Source organism: Schistocerca americana, chromosome 2 (genome assembly GCF_021461395.2).
Source record: "Schistocerca americana isolate TAMUIC-IGC-003095 chromosome 2, iqSchAmer2.1, whole genome shotgun sequence".
In the NCBI taxonomy this organism is placed as follows: domain Eukaryota; kingdom Metazoa; phylum Arthropoda; class Insecta; order Orthoptera; family Acrididae; genus Schistocerca; species Schistocerca americana.
The window spans coordinates 821,971,741-821,989,061 of record NC_060120.1 but is presented as its reverse complement, the minus strand read 5'-3'; the positions used below and the strand labels follow the sequence as shown (position 1 = coordinate 821,989,061).

Sequence of the window (17,321 nt, the reverse complement as noted above, 5' to 3'; positions counted from 1 at the left end):
TAAAACAAAAAGTTGGAGAAGTTACGATATTAAAGCAGAATATTCAAGCATTACCTTGGAAAGTTACAAGGTGAGATCATGTATCAAAGAAAGAAAGCAGACTACAAGAAAACTCTTTTCTTAGAGTTCGGAATACACGATAAAAATGTAGCTTCATAGAGCAACATTTTGAATATCCAAGACATGTTATCAGCTAACAAAAAACATATTCAACTGAAATGAAAATTATCAATGAAATGTTAGCAAAAACTTAAAAACGTTTAGTGAACTGTACAAACATCTCAACAATGGCATCATCGGTGTAGCATGCAGCTACATACAAATACAACAAAGAAATTCTTTGGGCGCTGTACAAGTAATCAATACATTTTCAAATGGCTTACATCATTATATAGCTTCAAAATATACTGTTTCTGTGTACAAAAAACTGGAAGATATGAAACAACCTTAAAAAGGTAAAAATAAGATAGAGACCAAAATAAATGTTTTGTATAGTCAATTTGCACGTGATTATAATGCTTGTTCTCCTTGCAAAAGGAACATTATGTGCTCTAGAGTGATACAAGAAAACACTACAAGGTTACTGAAATGGCAAGTTAACAGACAAGACACACACACACACACACACACACACACACACACACACACACACAAAAAAAAAATTATTATTAAGCATTAAATTCTAACATTTGTTGATCATCACACAATTTCATATATCATAAAATAATAACGTGCACAGATAAAATTGAAATATTTGTGGAATATGTTTGAATAAATCAAAGAACAGACAAACCTGTTCATCACTAAATAACTGCCAGATTGTCCTGCAAATGTAATGAAACTGGATCTATTGCACAAATACAAAAATAGAATTTTAAGCAAACACCATGGTTATTCTTAAAGTTCCTTAAATTTTGCAATAGATTGTGTATGAAAGTTTGATGCATAAAATAAAATATTTAAAACATTATTACAACCAGAATGCGTCAGAGAAAATTTCATGTACTTACTCATGTTACCACTGTTCGCGTAATGCTTGGGCAGAGGTGCCTCAGAATCAAATAATAGAAAGTCAGCTGAACTTCGTCTTAAACAAATAAAAACATCTGAATATGCAGCTGCTACAGCTGCCATGCTCACATAGCCATAAGCATGGTAATCCAAGGCCACTCCAAAGTGCTCCTATAAAATTATCACCCACATTAGGGGAAAGAAAACACTGAAAATGCTACACCAAAACAAGGGAAGTACAAACAACTAACACAGATCAAAACATGCCATAAGAGTATGGATAACCATCACTTTTAAACATGCATGAGGGAAAATAAACCATAATGTTGTCCGACTGTGGCTCATACTAACTTAACTTTCCATAGCAGTTTTGCCACACATAAATTGATTTACTGAAGCCTAGTAATCTTATATTGTGCTTCCATAATGATGTGGAGCTGACAGCAAAATGTTAAATATACAGTAAAATATTTTACCTGGAGATAGGGCCTCTAAACAATTAGGAAGGCTGGTACTTCACAACAATAAAGGACATTTTACATTAACCCATTTGGGACGTACTTTTAATCCCTTAAGAAATTAACCTTTTTTTGTGATTTTCATATGTCTTTACCATCCAAAAACAGCTTTCATTCAAAAAAGTTTTCACTAAAAAAATTAATCCCAGTTTTTTGTCTTTCCACTTTTGAACAGCAGTACCAGAAGGGTAAGTATCTACATTCTTCGATGTTCAGTGTCTGCTTGTAGGTTGGTTGGTTGGGGGAAGGAGACCAGACAGCGTGGTCATCGGTCTCATCGGATTAGGGAAGGATTGGGAAGGAAGTCGGCCGTGCCCTTTCAGAGGAACCATCCCGGCATTTGCCTGGAGTGATTTAGGGAAATCACGGAAAACCTAAATCAGGATGGCCGGACGCGGGATTGAACCGTCGTCCTCCCGAATGCGAGTCCAGTGTCTAACCACTGCGCCACCCCGCTCGGTGTCTGCTTGTACTCTTTTGTTATATAGTGTACCTCATTATCATACCTCACTTCTTGTGAGGCTCTCTTTTCAGTATGTGTGACAATTAGCGAGAGATCTTTCCATAAAACTTTTTTATCAATACTTTAATAGGTATGTCATGGTTATGTGTTGTGTGAATGCAAATTATCTAAAGTTTCTTCCTTGCTCTTTGTATTCTAATCTGGAGATTTATCCAGCATTCACTACTGATGCATTTAATGAGAAATTATTAGCTGTCAGTACTACTTTTTTGCCTCTAATTTGCATCCTTCATTTTCATCCAGGTGATCTAATCCATCTATTTATTCTGTGCAATGAGAAAAACAATACGACTGATAAATTTTTATTTTTCTTCTCAGCTGTCTGTTCCATCTCGTGACTTTATAAAGAGATGCTACAGTTACAATTATTGTACAAAACATTATTAATGCAACAGTTACAGCGTATGTTCCCATTATGGCTAGAAGGTCTTCAGCACAGAAAATCTCAAATAATTCAACAGGACTGTGACCCTTTTCTGAAATTAAAGGATTAAGAATCCACTTATTCCCTTAATGAACAGATACAACAGTGCAGATCTTCCTCTGTAAAAATCACTTTTTATTTTTGATTGTCTTCGTTTTTTGTTGCAAGACACAGACTCTTGTGGGAGTATATCACTTTCTTTCAAATTATTATTTTGTAAAAAGGGTTTTTCACAACTTTGCAACCCTCACTTTCATCAAGGACCTAGCAAAATTATTTTCACTTTGTTGCCAACAACAGTTGTGATTTTTTACCTTCTGCTGTGAATTGTTTATCAGAGACATGGTCCTTCATCGTCACTATTCACGTATGACATCTTTCAATTTTGTTGATAGTTATAAGAACATTGCTTTGTGTAGGTGAGGATTCTCGTCAGCAATCATGTTCAACAGTTCATCTAAATTACACTGTTAAAAAAAATTATAATGTCAAGTCTGGAGTTCCAAAACTGCAACACAGATTTTTATTGCAGACATGTGATCACAAATTGTAAGGTCCACAGATTACTGCATTTCAGATGCAAAGTTTACTCTTAATATTTACTAAAAGTCAAACATTGAAAAATGGGTCAAAAATACATGGTATTTAAAACACGTCTAAGAGGCTAACATGCTTCAATGACATAACGTTCTACCATGACCGTCCTGGTACTTATATGTAAAGGAACAATGCAGTAACTGCAGCACACACTGACTCAGTGGCAACAATGCATCATCATATAAAAAGTATCCCTTTCTCCACAGTATATACTTCATACAAAATGTGAAATATAAAGTTCCAAGAATGGAGCAGCAATCCATATGGGTTAAAAGGCTAATAGATAAAATCAGACATAAATGTGCAAAAAATATAGCAGCTATGAAATATAAAGTTGTGAAAGCACACTATGTTAGTATAAAAATATGAACAAAACATGAAAACACATATACATTATTTCTTTATTTGGTTTACTTCACTTCATAATCTACTGACTCACTCTATTTATGATAGCACAATGTGCTACAGATATCTGACAACTCGCATGTTTTTTCTCCATAAACAGGACAGAAAACATTGTGGACTACAAGACCTGGAAATCTGACTTAAACATAGCTGGTATAGACATACAGAAGAAATATTATTTTATAAAAAGAATTTATATATCCATGCAACGACTCGCTGAGTAGAAACAGTGACACTAAGACTTGTTTAAGGACTTTGTGGCATGTATTGCTTTTATTTCCACTTAGAGTTTATTAAGAAGTTTAATAGTATCTGGAGTGGACTCTTCTGATACATTCTGATATTTGTGTGAGTTGTATGAAAACTTTTACCAAGTCTTGTTACACTCATGAATACCACAGTTCCTCAGTGGAACTTTGTCACTATCTGTTACATTTGTTTTGAAAAATGAAATGGATTCGCTTATATAAATGCATAGTAGTGAAAATGCCAAGTTTTCCCCAGAATGTTACTCCATAGTTTATATGTGACTTAATAAAGCATAATAAGCACTCGCTTACGTATATTGGCATGAAGAACAACAAGCTTTCCATTAACATAAATATGACGGTAAATCGCCTGAATGATTTACAACTGGTGTCTTCTAAGTGCCCTTTCCCCTGTAACTCTTCTTTGATGTGTGAGAACTGTTCCTCTGACAAATTATTCATATTTGCAGTCCCTCTGTTCGTAATTCCTGTCCCATACCTACCTCTACCACTGTTGCTCGCATTTTATGCCCCCTTCCAACCTGTCCCCTTTTGTTCCTCCTTTTCAGTTATGTTGACAGGGCTACAAAAATTCATTTACACTATTTTTCCTTTTTTGTCTGCTTCTATACTGCCCTGTTCCCATTATCAACTCCCCAGCATCTCTTCAAATGCCTCCGATTACACCTGAGAGACTGTCCTATCCTACTCTTAAAATCCCTCTCTCACAATCATGTTTGCCACATCTGGTACTATGGCATGACAATGTAAAGTCTACATGTCTGTGCTCCAAATAATAACACAAGTTTAAAACATAAGCACTAATCTTTAACTTCTTCCTTATGTTCCTACTCACTGTTCAGTGAACATTTTTTTCCACTTATTCAAATGTCCATATTCAGTCAAGGATTTACTAATATTGTATTGCTCAAATAACTGATAATGATGAAATAAATCTTTATTTCTGTCACGATTTAGGTAGGTAAAACAGAAGATTATTTCTCTTCTGTAATAGGTTCCTTTTTGCATCAGAAACTAATTTTCTCCTTTATAAGTTACAGCCAACCACATAAGATGACCACAAGGAAGCTGAACATGTAATGCAAAATTGTCCACCGAGAACGCTCCTCAACATGACTAATTCTCTCACATAGTGGTTTTTTAAGACTAATTAATAACCATCACAACAAAATACCTGCAAAATATCAAGTTAACATTTTCTAGCAATGACCTATGTTTGATACACATGACAATAACCATAACAGGTATCTGCATTATTACCACTAGGTGCACTCAAATACAATATAATGGCCACCTACCTTGTAAATCGCAGGAAACTCAGAGGCCCAGAGACCTTGGGGATTGTCTTTGATCAACTTCTTCATATTCGACACTGTCTTCTCGCTAAATAACCTATTATGCAATGAACTTTCATTAAAACTGCTCCCACTGGAGGACACAGGGCTGGAAGGGGTGCTAGTTCCTTTTACACAAGTTTTTGTGTCCTGCTCATACAGCAATGAGCTGTCAGTCTTCCTTTCACTGAATTCCATAGCTGAACTTTTAGTTATATTGTTGATTACATTCTCAGAGTGTTCAAAATTATTTCCATCGTCTTTGAATCCATGACTCACAATTACAGAATTCTGAGGTGATATTTCAGGTATATCTTTAGGAAACCACTCATCAATGTTATCTGTAATTGAGAAATAAGTAACATAAATACGGGACAGTACATACTGATTCTAACATATGCGTTGAAAATATTTGACATTCTTTGTGAGAAACTGGAATTTAGAAATATGCCCAAAGGGAATTTTTAATCTAGGTTAACATGACACAGATAATGCATAAGATTCTGAAAAAGGGCATAAGCCTTTTCAGCAGTTGCAGGGGCAGTCTGGGTGGTTAACTCATCTGGGCTTGTAACATCAACCAAAACAGCCGTGCTGGTACCGCATATGGCTGAAAGCAAGAGGGAAACTACAGCTGTAATTTTTTGTGAGGGCATGCAGCCCCAATCTGTGGTTAAATAATGGTAGCATCCTATTGGGTAAAATATTCCGGAGGTGAAGTAGTCCCTCACATGGATCTCAGGGCAGGAACTACTCAGGAGAATGTCATCATCAGGAGAAAGAAAACTCGCATTCTACAGAGCGGAGTGTCAAATGTTAGGTCTCTTAATCGGGCTGGTAGGTTAGAAAGCTTAAAACAGGGAAACGGACAGGTTGAAGTTAAATATAGTGGGAATAAGCGAAGTTCAGTGGAAGGAGTAACAGAACTTCTGTTCAGGTGACTACAGAATTATAAATACAAAAACAAATAGTAATACATGAGCAGGTTTAATAAGGAGTGTAGGTAAGCTACTATAAACGTCACAGTCAAGGTAGGCATGATGCCCATACCAACCACAATAGTACATGCTTAGATGCCAACTAGCTCTGCAGATGATGAATTTGATGAAATGTATGATGAGATTAAAAAATTATTCAGATACTTAAGGGAGACAAAAATTTAATAGCGATGGGGGACTGGAATTCAATAGTAGGAAAAGGAAGGGAAGGAAAGTCTGCAGGAAAGGAATGAAAGAGGAAGCGTGGTAGAATTTCGAACAAACTATAGCTTACTTATTGCTAACTCCAGAAGGTTACAGACTGGTCATATAACAGTATGACAGAGATTTTGGAACCAGATTTTTACCTTTAAGATATTTCCAGGGGTGGATATGGACTCTGACTAAAATCCACTGGTTATTCTCTGTAGGTTAAAAAGGAAGTAACCGCAAAAAGATAGCAAATTACAAAAATGGGCCCTGCATAAGTTCAAAGAACCAGAGGTTTTTGGGAGTTACAGGGGGAGCATTAGGCAATGATTGAATAGAAGAGGGGAAAGGAATACAGTAGGTGATGAATGGGTAGCTTTAAAAGATGAAATAGTAAAGGCAGCAGAGGATCAAATAGGTGAAAAGACAAGGCCTAGTAGAAATCGCTGGATAACACAGGAGGCACTGGATTTACTTGACGAAAAGAAAAAAACATAAAAACTTGGTAAATGTAGCATGCAAATGGGCAAACAAATATCTAAAAAATGAGATTGACAGGAAATACAAAATAACTAAGCAGGAATGACTGGAGGACAAACATAAGGATTTAGAAGCACTTCGCAATAGGGGACAGATAGACACTGCTTACAAGAAAATCAAAGAGGCCTCTGGAGAAAAGAGAAGCAACTGTGTGAATATCAAGAGTTCAGATGTAAAACCAGTCCTCAGGAAAGCAGGGAAAGCTGAAAGGTGGAAGGAGTATATACAGGGTCTAAACAAGGGGACATGCCTGAAGGCAATATTATAGAAATGGAAGAGGATGTAAATTAAGATGTGATGGGAGATATGATACTGAGAGAAGAATTTGACAGATCACTGAAAGACCTAAGTTGGAACAAGGCCCTGGGACTGATATTCTGTCAGAACTACTGATAGCCTTGGGAGAGCCAGTCATGAGAAAACTCTTCAATCTGGTGTGCAAGATGTATAAGACAGGCAAAATACCCTCAGACTTCAAGATGATACAATAATTCTAATTCCAGAGAAAGCATGTGCTGACACGTGAATATTACCGAACTATCAGTTTAATAAATCATTGTTGCAAAACACTTACACAGTTTCTTTACAGAAGAAGAAGAATGGAAAAATTGGTGGAAGCCAACTTCGGGGAAAATCAGTTTGAATTCCAGAGAAATGTAGGAACAAGCAAGGCAATACTGACACTACAACATATCTTAGAAGGTAGGTTAAGGACAGGCAAACCTACATTTATAGCATTTGTAGACTTAGAACGATTTTGTCTGGAATCTCTCTGAAATTCTGAAGGTAGCAGGGGTAAAATACTGGACCGAAAAGCTAGTTACAACTTGTACAGTAAGCAGATAGCAGTTATCAGAGTCAAGGGGCATGAAAAGGGAAGCAGTGGTTGAGAAGGTAGTGAGACAGTGTTGTAGCCTAGTGCCAGTGTTATTCAGTTTGTATATTGTGCAAGCAGGAAAGGAAACACAAGAAAAATTTGGAACAGGAATCCAGGGAGAAGATATAAAAACTTTGAGGTTTGTGGGAAACAGTGTAATTGTGTCAGAGACAGCAAAGGACTTGGAAGAGCAGTTGGACAGAATGGACAGTGACTTTAAGGAGCGTATACAGTGACTTTAAGGAGCATATAAGATGAAGATCAACAAAAGCAAAGCAAAGATAAAGGAATACAGTCAAATTAAATCAGGTTATGCTGGGGGAATTAGATTAGGAAATTGTATATTTAAAGTAGTAGATGAGTTTTGTTATTCAGGCAGCAGACTAACTTATGGCTGACATAGAGAAGATATAAAATGTAGACTGACAAAGGCAAGAAAAGCATTTCTGAAGAAAAGAAATTTGTTAACATCAAATATAAATGTATTTAAGTGAAACATGGATGATAAACAGTTTGAGCCAAAAGAGAATAAAATATCATTTGATCTGTGGTGCTATAGAAAAATGCTGAAGATGAGGATGTTAGATCACATAACTAATGTGGAGGTACTGAATAGAACTGGAAAAAAGGCATTTGTGGCACATCATGACTAGAAGAAGGGATTTGTTGATAGACACATTCTAAGACATGAAGGAATCACCAATCCAGTGTTGGAGGGAAACATAGAGGATAAAAATGGTATAGGGAGAGCAAGTGATGAATACAGTAAGCAGATTAAGGAGGATTAAGTTGCAGTAGTTATTCAGAGATGAAAAGGATTGCACAGGATAGAGATCATGGAAAGCTGCATGAAACCCGTCTTCAGCCTGCATACCACGACACAAACAGCATTTTTCTGAAAAGGTCATTTACAAATAACTTTTCTTTCAACTCTGAAACAACATTATCATAGACTGCTTCTTGAGAGAACAAGAAAATGGTGAAGAACTTGCAACTGATACACCAGAATATAAAGAATAAAGCAAGGGAGAGGGTAAGGAGGAGTGGCAGTGAGGGGATTTTTACATGTGGTTAAGAATCAACAACAACACCTATAAATCATCTGATAAAAGCTGGCAGAGCTGGAAGAAGGAAGAATTGAAAGATTAAGCTATGTAGTGTGTCAGTTTTACCTTTAAGTGTGTCAATCGGCAGTATGACATTTTGTCCCCTGAAAATAAGTTGTTGTTGTTGTGGTCTTCAGTCCTGAGACTGGTTTGAAGCAGCTCTCCATGCTACTCTATCCTGTGCAAGCTTCTTCATCTCCCAGTAACTACTGCAACCTACATCCTTCTGAATCTGCTTAGTGTATTGATCTCTTGGTCTCCCTCTACGATTTTTACCCTCCACGCTGCCCTCCAATGCTAAATTGGTGATCCCTTGATGCCTCAAAACATGTCCTACCAACCGATCCCTTCTTCTAGTCAAGTTGTGCCACAAACTTCTCTTCTCCCCAATCCTATTCAATACCTCCTCATTAGTTACGTGATCTACCCACCTTATCTTCAGCATTCCTCTGTAGTACCACATTTCGAAAGCTTCTATTCTCTTCTTGTCCAAACTGGTTATCGTCCATGTTTCACTTCCATACATGGTTACACTCCATACAAATACTTTCAGAAACAACTTCCTGACACTTAAATCTATACTGAATGTTAACAAATTTCTCTTCTTGAGAAACGCTTTCCTTGCCATTGCCAGTCTACATTTTATATCCTCTCTACTTCGACCATCATCAGTTATTTTACTCCCTAAATAGCAAAACTCCTTTACTACTTTAAGTGTCTCATTTCCTAATCTAATCCCCTCAGCATCACCCGATTTAATTTGACTACATTCCATTATCCTCGTTTTGCTTTTGTTGATGTTCATCTTATATCCTCCTTTCAAGACACTGTCCATTCCGTTCAACTGCTCTTCCAAGTCCTTTGCTGTCTCCGACAGAATTACAATGTCATCAGCGAACCTCAAAGTTTTTATTTGTTCTCCATGGATTTTAATACCTACTCCGAATTTTTCTTTTGTTTCCTTTACTGCTTGCTCAATATACAGATTGAATAACATCGGGGATAGGCTACAACCCTGTCTCACTCCTTTCCCAACCACTGCTTCCCTTTCATGCCCCTCGACTCTTATAACTGCCATCTGGTTTCTGTACACATTGTAAATAGCCTTTCGCTCCCTGTATTTTACCCCTGCCACCTTCAGAATTTGAAAGAGAGTATTCCAGTTAACGTTGTCAAAAGCTTTCTCTAAGTCTACAAATGCTAGAAACGTAGGTTTGCCTTTTCTTAATCTTCCTTCTAAGAGAAGTCGTAAGGTTAGTATTGCCTCACGTGTTCCAACATTTCTACGGAATCCAAACTGATCTTCCCCGAGGTCCGCTTCTATCAGTTTTTCCATTCGTCTGTAAAGAATTCGCGTTAGTATTTTGCAGCTGTGACTTATTAAACTGATAGTTCGGTAATTTTCACATCTGTCACACCTGCTTTCTTTGGGATTGGAATTATTATATTCTTCTTGAAGTCTGTGGGTATTTCGCCTGTCTCATACATCTTGCTCACCAGATGGTAGAGTTTTGTCATGACTGGCTCTCCCAAGGCCATCAGTAGTTCTAATGGAATGTTGTCTACTCCCGGGGCCTTGTTTCGACTCAGGTCTTTCAGTGCTCTGTAAACTCTTCACGCAGTATCTTATCTCCCATTTCATCTTCATCTACATCCTCTTCCATTTCCATAATATTGTCCTCAAGTACATCGCCCTTGTATAAACCCTCTCTATACTCCTTCCACCTTTCTGCCTTCCCTTCTTTGCTTAGAACTGGGTTTCCATCTGAGCTCTTGATATTCATACAAGTGGTTCTCTTCTCTCCAAAGGTCTCTTTAATTTTCCTGTAGGCAGTATCTATCTTACCCCTAGTGAGACAAGCCTCTACATCCTTACATTTGTCCTCTAGCCATCCCTGCTTAGCCATTTTGCACTTCCTGTCGATCTCATTTTTGAGACCTACTGATAACAAACAGACCCGAACTTTTCGACTCTGTATGTACAGAACAGGGAATCAGTGATCATAAGGCCGTTGCAGCAGAAAATGTTCAAGGCAATCGTAAAATGCGTTTTAGACAGGTACGTGCCGAGTAAAACTGTGAGGAACGGGAATAACCCACCGTGGTTCAACAACAAAGTTAGGAAGCTACTGCAAAAGCAAAGAGAGCTTGAAGTTTAAACGCAGCCAAAACCTCTCAGACAAACAGAGGCTAAACGATGTCAAAGTTAGCGTAAGGAGGGCTATGCGCGAAGCGTTCAGTGAATTCGGAAGTAAAATTCTATGTACCGAATCAGGAGAGCTTCTGTGAAGTTTGGAAGGTAGGAGACGAGGTACTGGCGGAATTAAAGCTGTGAGGACAGGGCGTGAGTCATGCTTGGGTAGCTCAGTCGGTAGAGCACTTGCCCACGAAAGGCAAAGGTCTCGAGTACAAGTCTCGGTCTGGCACACAGTTTTAATCTGCCAGGAAGTTTCATATCGGCATATTACATAAATATCTGGACTCGAAATTATTCTAAGTTGAAGGCCCTCAAAGTGTTAAGCTTTAAAAGAGAATCAAAGGCTCAGTGATTTAAGAAATTCAAAGCACATTTGCACATGTAACATAATTCATGTTGCATAAAATGAAATTTACTTTTAAAGCAATGCTTTTCAACCACCATTCGCAATATCTTCCTGCAACCTGTTAGAATTCGTTTCAGCAGTTGTCAGAGAGCACCAGAAAACTACGTTACTGCACGTGCGCAGCTACAATGATGTAGGAAGCCTACATGTTCATACCTATGTAGCATTAACGATATTAGATTACATCGTAAACTAAACACATAATCAGAGGGTACCCCGCGAGCATCAGAATTTCGTAAAGTTGACTAAAATGCATAATTCAGCTGAAAGTGCACTTTTGTATGTCCAGATTCACAAAAAAAGTATGACCCAACCTAATATTAAGCTTCTCAGTGTGGTTTTCGGGCCGAAAATTTTCTTGGAGTACCAGTACTGTATTATCTCACGTTTAATTATTATGGCATAACACCATATGTACCAGGAGGTAAAAACGGGCACTTGTAATTCAGCAAACAGTTGACACTAGCCAGTACTGTGGAATAAAACACTTCATTTCAAATAAATTGACAGCCTCTGCGGAGAAGATTAATAAAAGCCAAATTTCTTTAGCAAATTGACAATAATAAGTTCAGTGTTCTGCAAGGCAATTAATGCTTGACTGGCAGAAACCTGGAAATACAAAAACCCCGAAACTAAAACTAATTACATATTTTAGCCTTCCATAAGTATGTGAATGTATTTTAATTCACTTTCTAGCTCTCAGCCATCGAAATCCGTTTTGTTTTCATTTGATGTGAGAGTTGTAAACAAAGAAGAAACAGCAAAATCACTAACCCTAAACACGGATCACGTGGAGACTACAGTCTTCTGCATTGCAACTTAGACTGCTCTGCGCATGCATGAATCTGGCAGCTTGGACTCGTCAGAAGAATTTTTCCGTCTAGTGTCTGGCTGCTAGTTGCTACTGCTGATACAGCTAACAGCTGTACTTCAAGTAGCCATAAGCAGGAGCAGGTTCTGCTCATATGCTACTCAACTGCCCGTGTGCATGAGTCTGCAGGCAACTGCTCAAACAAACGTAATATAAACCGCTGTGACATCACGGTCATCGGACACAGTTTCTTTTTACAAAGTATTGCATAGTCTTTGTCCTGAAGCCTTTAACACCTTTTGGTGTTGGCAGATGCTTGTTTGCGAATTGTATTATGTCGTTGGAAACGGCACATTTCCTTTGCAACTTGAGCTAATTTTGATTTTCTTTCCCTCGTTTATGTTTTATTGCTGCAGTATTATTCTGCAGTAGTGGGCTAAAGTAAAATTCTTTGTTAGTGTGTCGTTTCTTACCAGTCAAAATTACAAAAATTTAACTGAAAACTAAAACAATGACAAATTCCTGGAATTCAAAAAAATTCCCTGGTTTTTCTCGGATTTACCGGTTGTCCCAGGGCGTATACACCCTATTTCACTGTATCTTCTTACCAAAATTAGCCAAAATGAGTGCATTAAAAATTAAAAATACCCTGAACACCAGAACTGCAGGAGAAGGTTTGTTACAGCCATTATGTACCTGGTTTCTCATATGGCAGTAAAAAGATGTACCGGACACTGTTCCTAATAAACATAATCTCATAAATTATTGAGTAACTATCAGAACAGAAAAAGAGGTACATGGTCACATTTCCGTAATTAATGTGTAAGATACACAGACTGTCCATACGCGTGCATATAAGCAGCTTTGTGAAGAAAGAAAAGAGCCTGGAGAGCAAAAGGTCAAATTTGAGGGCTTGTACAGGGCCAACAGTAATGATTATTGGCTTTACTGACACATACTGAGCAATAGTGGGAGCTGAGAGAACAAAAAAGCTCTGAATAGGCCATCACTATTATAGTGGAAAACATGTTGTTGTAATTTCATCTCTTGCCTGTAAGACTAGGTAACTCTGAAAACACTGGCGAATGGAACAAGAAACTAAAAAATGTTTTCACATTCGCAAATAGAATTAGTGGAGAAATGTAACACCTGAATGTTAATAAAGAGGCATTATTTGTATTCCATACACTTTTAACAGAAATTAATATTACTGACAATTACTGATTGTTTTAGAGTATCGTACATATTTATTTACTTACTTATTGATCTGAACTTAATATTTTGGACACAGTACTTTTGAAAGAGTGAGTCGTCATGGCCTGAAAGAAAGTAACATTTGACTGATGTTAGCATGTATTTTTAGATGTGATAAAATTTTAACATTTCACATTGTTAGATCATTTGTTTGGTTGCATAAGTCTCCAACACAACTTTTATTTACCAAGCAAATATTTACATATTAAAATCAAAATGAAATCATCATCATCAAAGCATGGTGGTGGTGGTGGAGAGGGAGAGGGGGCAGGGGGGGGGGGGGGGAGTGAAAGGGGGAGGCGGAAGGGCAGGAGGGATGGATGGACAGAGGGGGTTAGCATGTGGGTGAAGGGAAAGTATGTTCACAAATGTGGTACAATATGTTTCGTATGACTAAATAGGTATAGTTTCTCAAATTCATAACTCTTCATGAATCATTGGTGAAGCACAGAAATACCTTTATTTTCTTCACAGATGTCTTCCCATTTTTCAGAAGGTTTACTGGCTACAGTCTTCATTTTATTCTCAAGAACATTACATGCATCAGCTTGCTTCCTTTCATAAATGTGTGGGAGATTACTTTCTTGACTTTCTGTAGCCTTTTCATAAACGACTTTTGCGTAATTTTTACCACCATTTATGTTTTTATTTCCAGAAACTACTTCCGATTTTGGGAAACCGTGCAAAGTAGAGTTTCGGGTTGATTTCCTCGTTGCTGGCACATTTAGCATAAACTTGTTTCTGCTTGGTATTTTAATATCCAGCAGAGCTGTAACATGAGAATTTGTTAAGCTGAACTGACATCATCATCAAAGCATTTCACTAATTGTTACAAATGTTCACAACATAATGGCCTGGCATATACTCAGTACTGAGAATTTTCACAAAATATACACTGCATTGCACACCATAAGCTTGTGCCTTTTGAATATGCTTGCAAAGTAGCAGCTACATTTTAGAAGCATTGTGGTAACCTTGGTCTAGAACACTAATCCAAATGTCTTGGGCCCTAAGTTCAAACCCAGTCACTACTAACGTGTTTAATAAAAATCGTCAGCAATGATGGTCGAAAACTTCCAGTATAAGGAGTTTGCAAGAACAGGTATGAGAAGCAGATAGAGGTTTCAGGTGTCCTCTTGCCTTTCAGGTGGAAAACTGGCACTAAGGGCAGAAGAATCAGCAATAATCTACAGCTTGAGACTACAGAAGGCAATGGAAAGCACTCCACTACTAACAAATAACATGTATCTGTACATACACGCCCCATAATTGTGAAAGTGTCATGATGATAACCTATTTGCAAAAGATTCTGGGTTAGTATCGTATTCCGATTTCCATGAGTGGACCATCAAAGGGGACACGATATGTTGTTAAGTTTCAATGTGGTAGAGAAATGGGAAATGCATGAGGTGAATACAGATGTAATAGGGATCAGCGAACTGGAAAGAAGATTTTTGGTCAGGTGAATATAAAGGGTAATACTAACAGCAGCAGAAAACTGTACAATGGGAGTAGGTTGTCGAAGATGTCACTCGGCTGCATTCCCACAGCTTGTTTGAAAATTTCATATACCTGGAGAAACTTAAGTTAGATATCCCATACAAAATAACTAACTTTTACTGAAAATCAGAAAGACTTGTTACTTGCAGGGAAATAATCACATATATAGTAATTATCAAGAGAGATGGCTGCTGATACCTTCAGTGCAAATGCATACGACTTCCACACTCTTACAGGAATATAAATAAAGCCGAAAGCAATTCGAAATGCTATCAGCTTGTGACAAGTAGAGAATCTGGGTTGGGCACGAAGCGGGTCTGGATGGCCGAGGGCGTTAAGACAACTGCTCATGTTTAGCGAAGATCTTAGTTTGAATCCCGGTCTAGCACAAATTTTCAACTCTCACTACTGAATTTGCTTCAATGCCCAATTGTGGCTGATGTCTTGATTTCCCTTCACTTTCACTTAAAAGATTCTGCTTTAATTATTATTAATTAATTGAATTCTTATTAAAATGGCTCGAGCATTTCCAAGATAATTTCCCTTGACAAAATACAGTTATGGATTCGCAATCTACTAATCAAATGGTTCAAATGGCTCTGAACACTATGGGACTTAACATCTGAGGTCATCAGTCCCCTAGAACTTAGAACTACTTAAACTTAACTAACCTAAGGACATCACACACACCCACGCCCGAGGCAGGATCCAAACCTGCGACTGTAGTGGTCGCGCGGCTCTGGACTGAAGCGCCTACAACCATTCGGCCACACCGACCGGCAATCTACTAATCAAAGGCCTTTTTTTATATTCATGTCAACCACATTCTGTTCAATTCTTATTTTGGAATTTTTGTAGTAATTTTTCTTTTTATATTTTTAGATCCTTGTATAAGCCACACTATTCTTTTTCAGTGGGAGGATGGAGACAGAAATTGAAATTATAGAGAAAAAATTTATGTCACACATCGATTTACAAAAACGCCTCACAATATGGTCACCCTCAATCATATTTTTTTAACTTATAATATACATATATCACACAGAAATACCAGCCTTCTAATCAAAGTTTTCAGTGATGCTGCTGTTAACTTCACTACAGATATTTGTTTCATCATCACTATCAGTATTTTCGATGCTCTCCTTACAAAGTACACTGTTGCTACTATCTAGTGCACTGGACATGCATAACTTCATGAACCACAGTTTTTGAAAGCTTCTCTATTGCATTTACTCTTCACATAGTGCATAACTATCAGTTTGTAACTGCATCATAACTGCAGTGAATAACAAAGTTTGTTAATGATTTTCTTTTATGTTACCACTGACTGGTGAATACTAAATTTTAGACTTTAGTTAAAAAAAAAAAATGTGCCTGTCTGTCATGTAAAATAAACACAATTATCATCACTAAAAGTCACCCGTTGCAGACTGTTATACTGCCACCTCATATATAGTGATTAAATTTCCGAACACTAAGTGATATAGTTGCTCTATTTCAAACTAAGGAGTGAGAACTACATTCGAAGTTTGTACAATGCAAAAATATACTGGTATTTGTAGGGTCATACTGTTGAGTTGAAGCCTCAATTTTACATGGCTACTGAGACTTATATTTGGGTCAAAATGGTATTACAAACACTATTTGTAAGCAAAGACAACCAGCAATCTCTGTGGATCCATGAAACATTGGAAGCCACTGAATATTGCTTAAAATAAGCCCTCAGCATCATTTGAAACTGTATAAACAATAATATGCTTAAGCTGCTTTGGCAGTTGGGGTAGTTACCAGCAGCTAGCTACTCATCAATTATGGACTATATTGTGAGAACTGTGACTGTTATATCCAGGTCAGTCATGAAATATTTTTTTGTTCCAATTAGTTACTAGCAGAATCACTGAAGACGCAGATGATGCTGAGATCTGACCGATTCAGATAACAGAAGACTGATGGATGCCATACAGAAGATAAGTATATTCACAAGAGTTGTAGATTTGAGAAAGTACTGGCAGGTGCTCAGTTATACACCTCAAAGAAAACATAGGTAGAGCTTAAGGCATACCCTGGCGCAGATATAGACTTGGAGCAAAATTAAGTAATGGTGGAAAATTGGCTTAAGTTTCAAGGTTATCTTCATGAAAATCAATTAATAAGGAAAGTGAAACTACATACTGTGGAATGATTGTGTGTGTCTGGAGTTCTCTGAGGCTGTTGATACTGCAATACTGAATGGCATAGCAGATACATCAGCTGAGGAGAGATTGACAACCCTAAAATGGATAATCAGACACACATCAGGAGAAAAAAGGAATAGAGCAATGTAAGAGCAAGAAAGATAAAGTGAAATGGCCCCAGGAAAAAT

At 37.5% G+C, this 17,321-nt stretch overlaps 1 protein-coding gene across 1 annotated transcript in view; it reads right to left on the bottom strand.

The window, feature by feature from the left end:
- The window catches only part of LOC124594460 (tudor domain-containing protein 5-like), a 248,163-nt gene that overhangs the window by 138,313 nt on the left and 92,529 nt on the right, over nucleotides 1-17,321 (bottom strand). The window contains exons 5-8 of the mRNA XM_047132835.1: nucleotides 13,917-14,228; nucleotides 13,465-13,524; nucleotides 5,046-5,422; nucleotides 1,011-1,182 (exon numbers count right to left, since the gene is read on the bottom strand). Of these exons, the coding sequence (XP_046988791.1) occupies nucleotides 1,011-1,182; nucleotides 5,046-5,422; nucleotides 13,465-13,524; nucleotides 13,917-14,228 (921 nt within the window). The remainder of the gene's footprint in view (nucleotides 1-1,010; nucleotides 1,183-5,045; nucleotides 5,423-13,464; nucleotides 13,525-13,916; nucleotides 14,229-17,321) is intronic.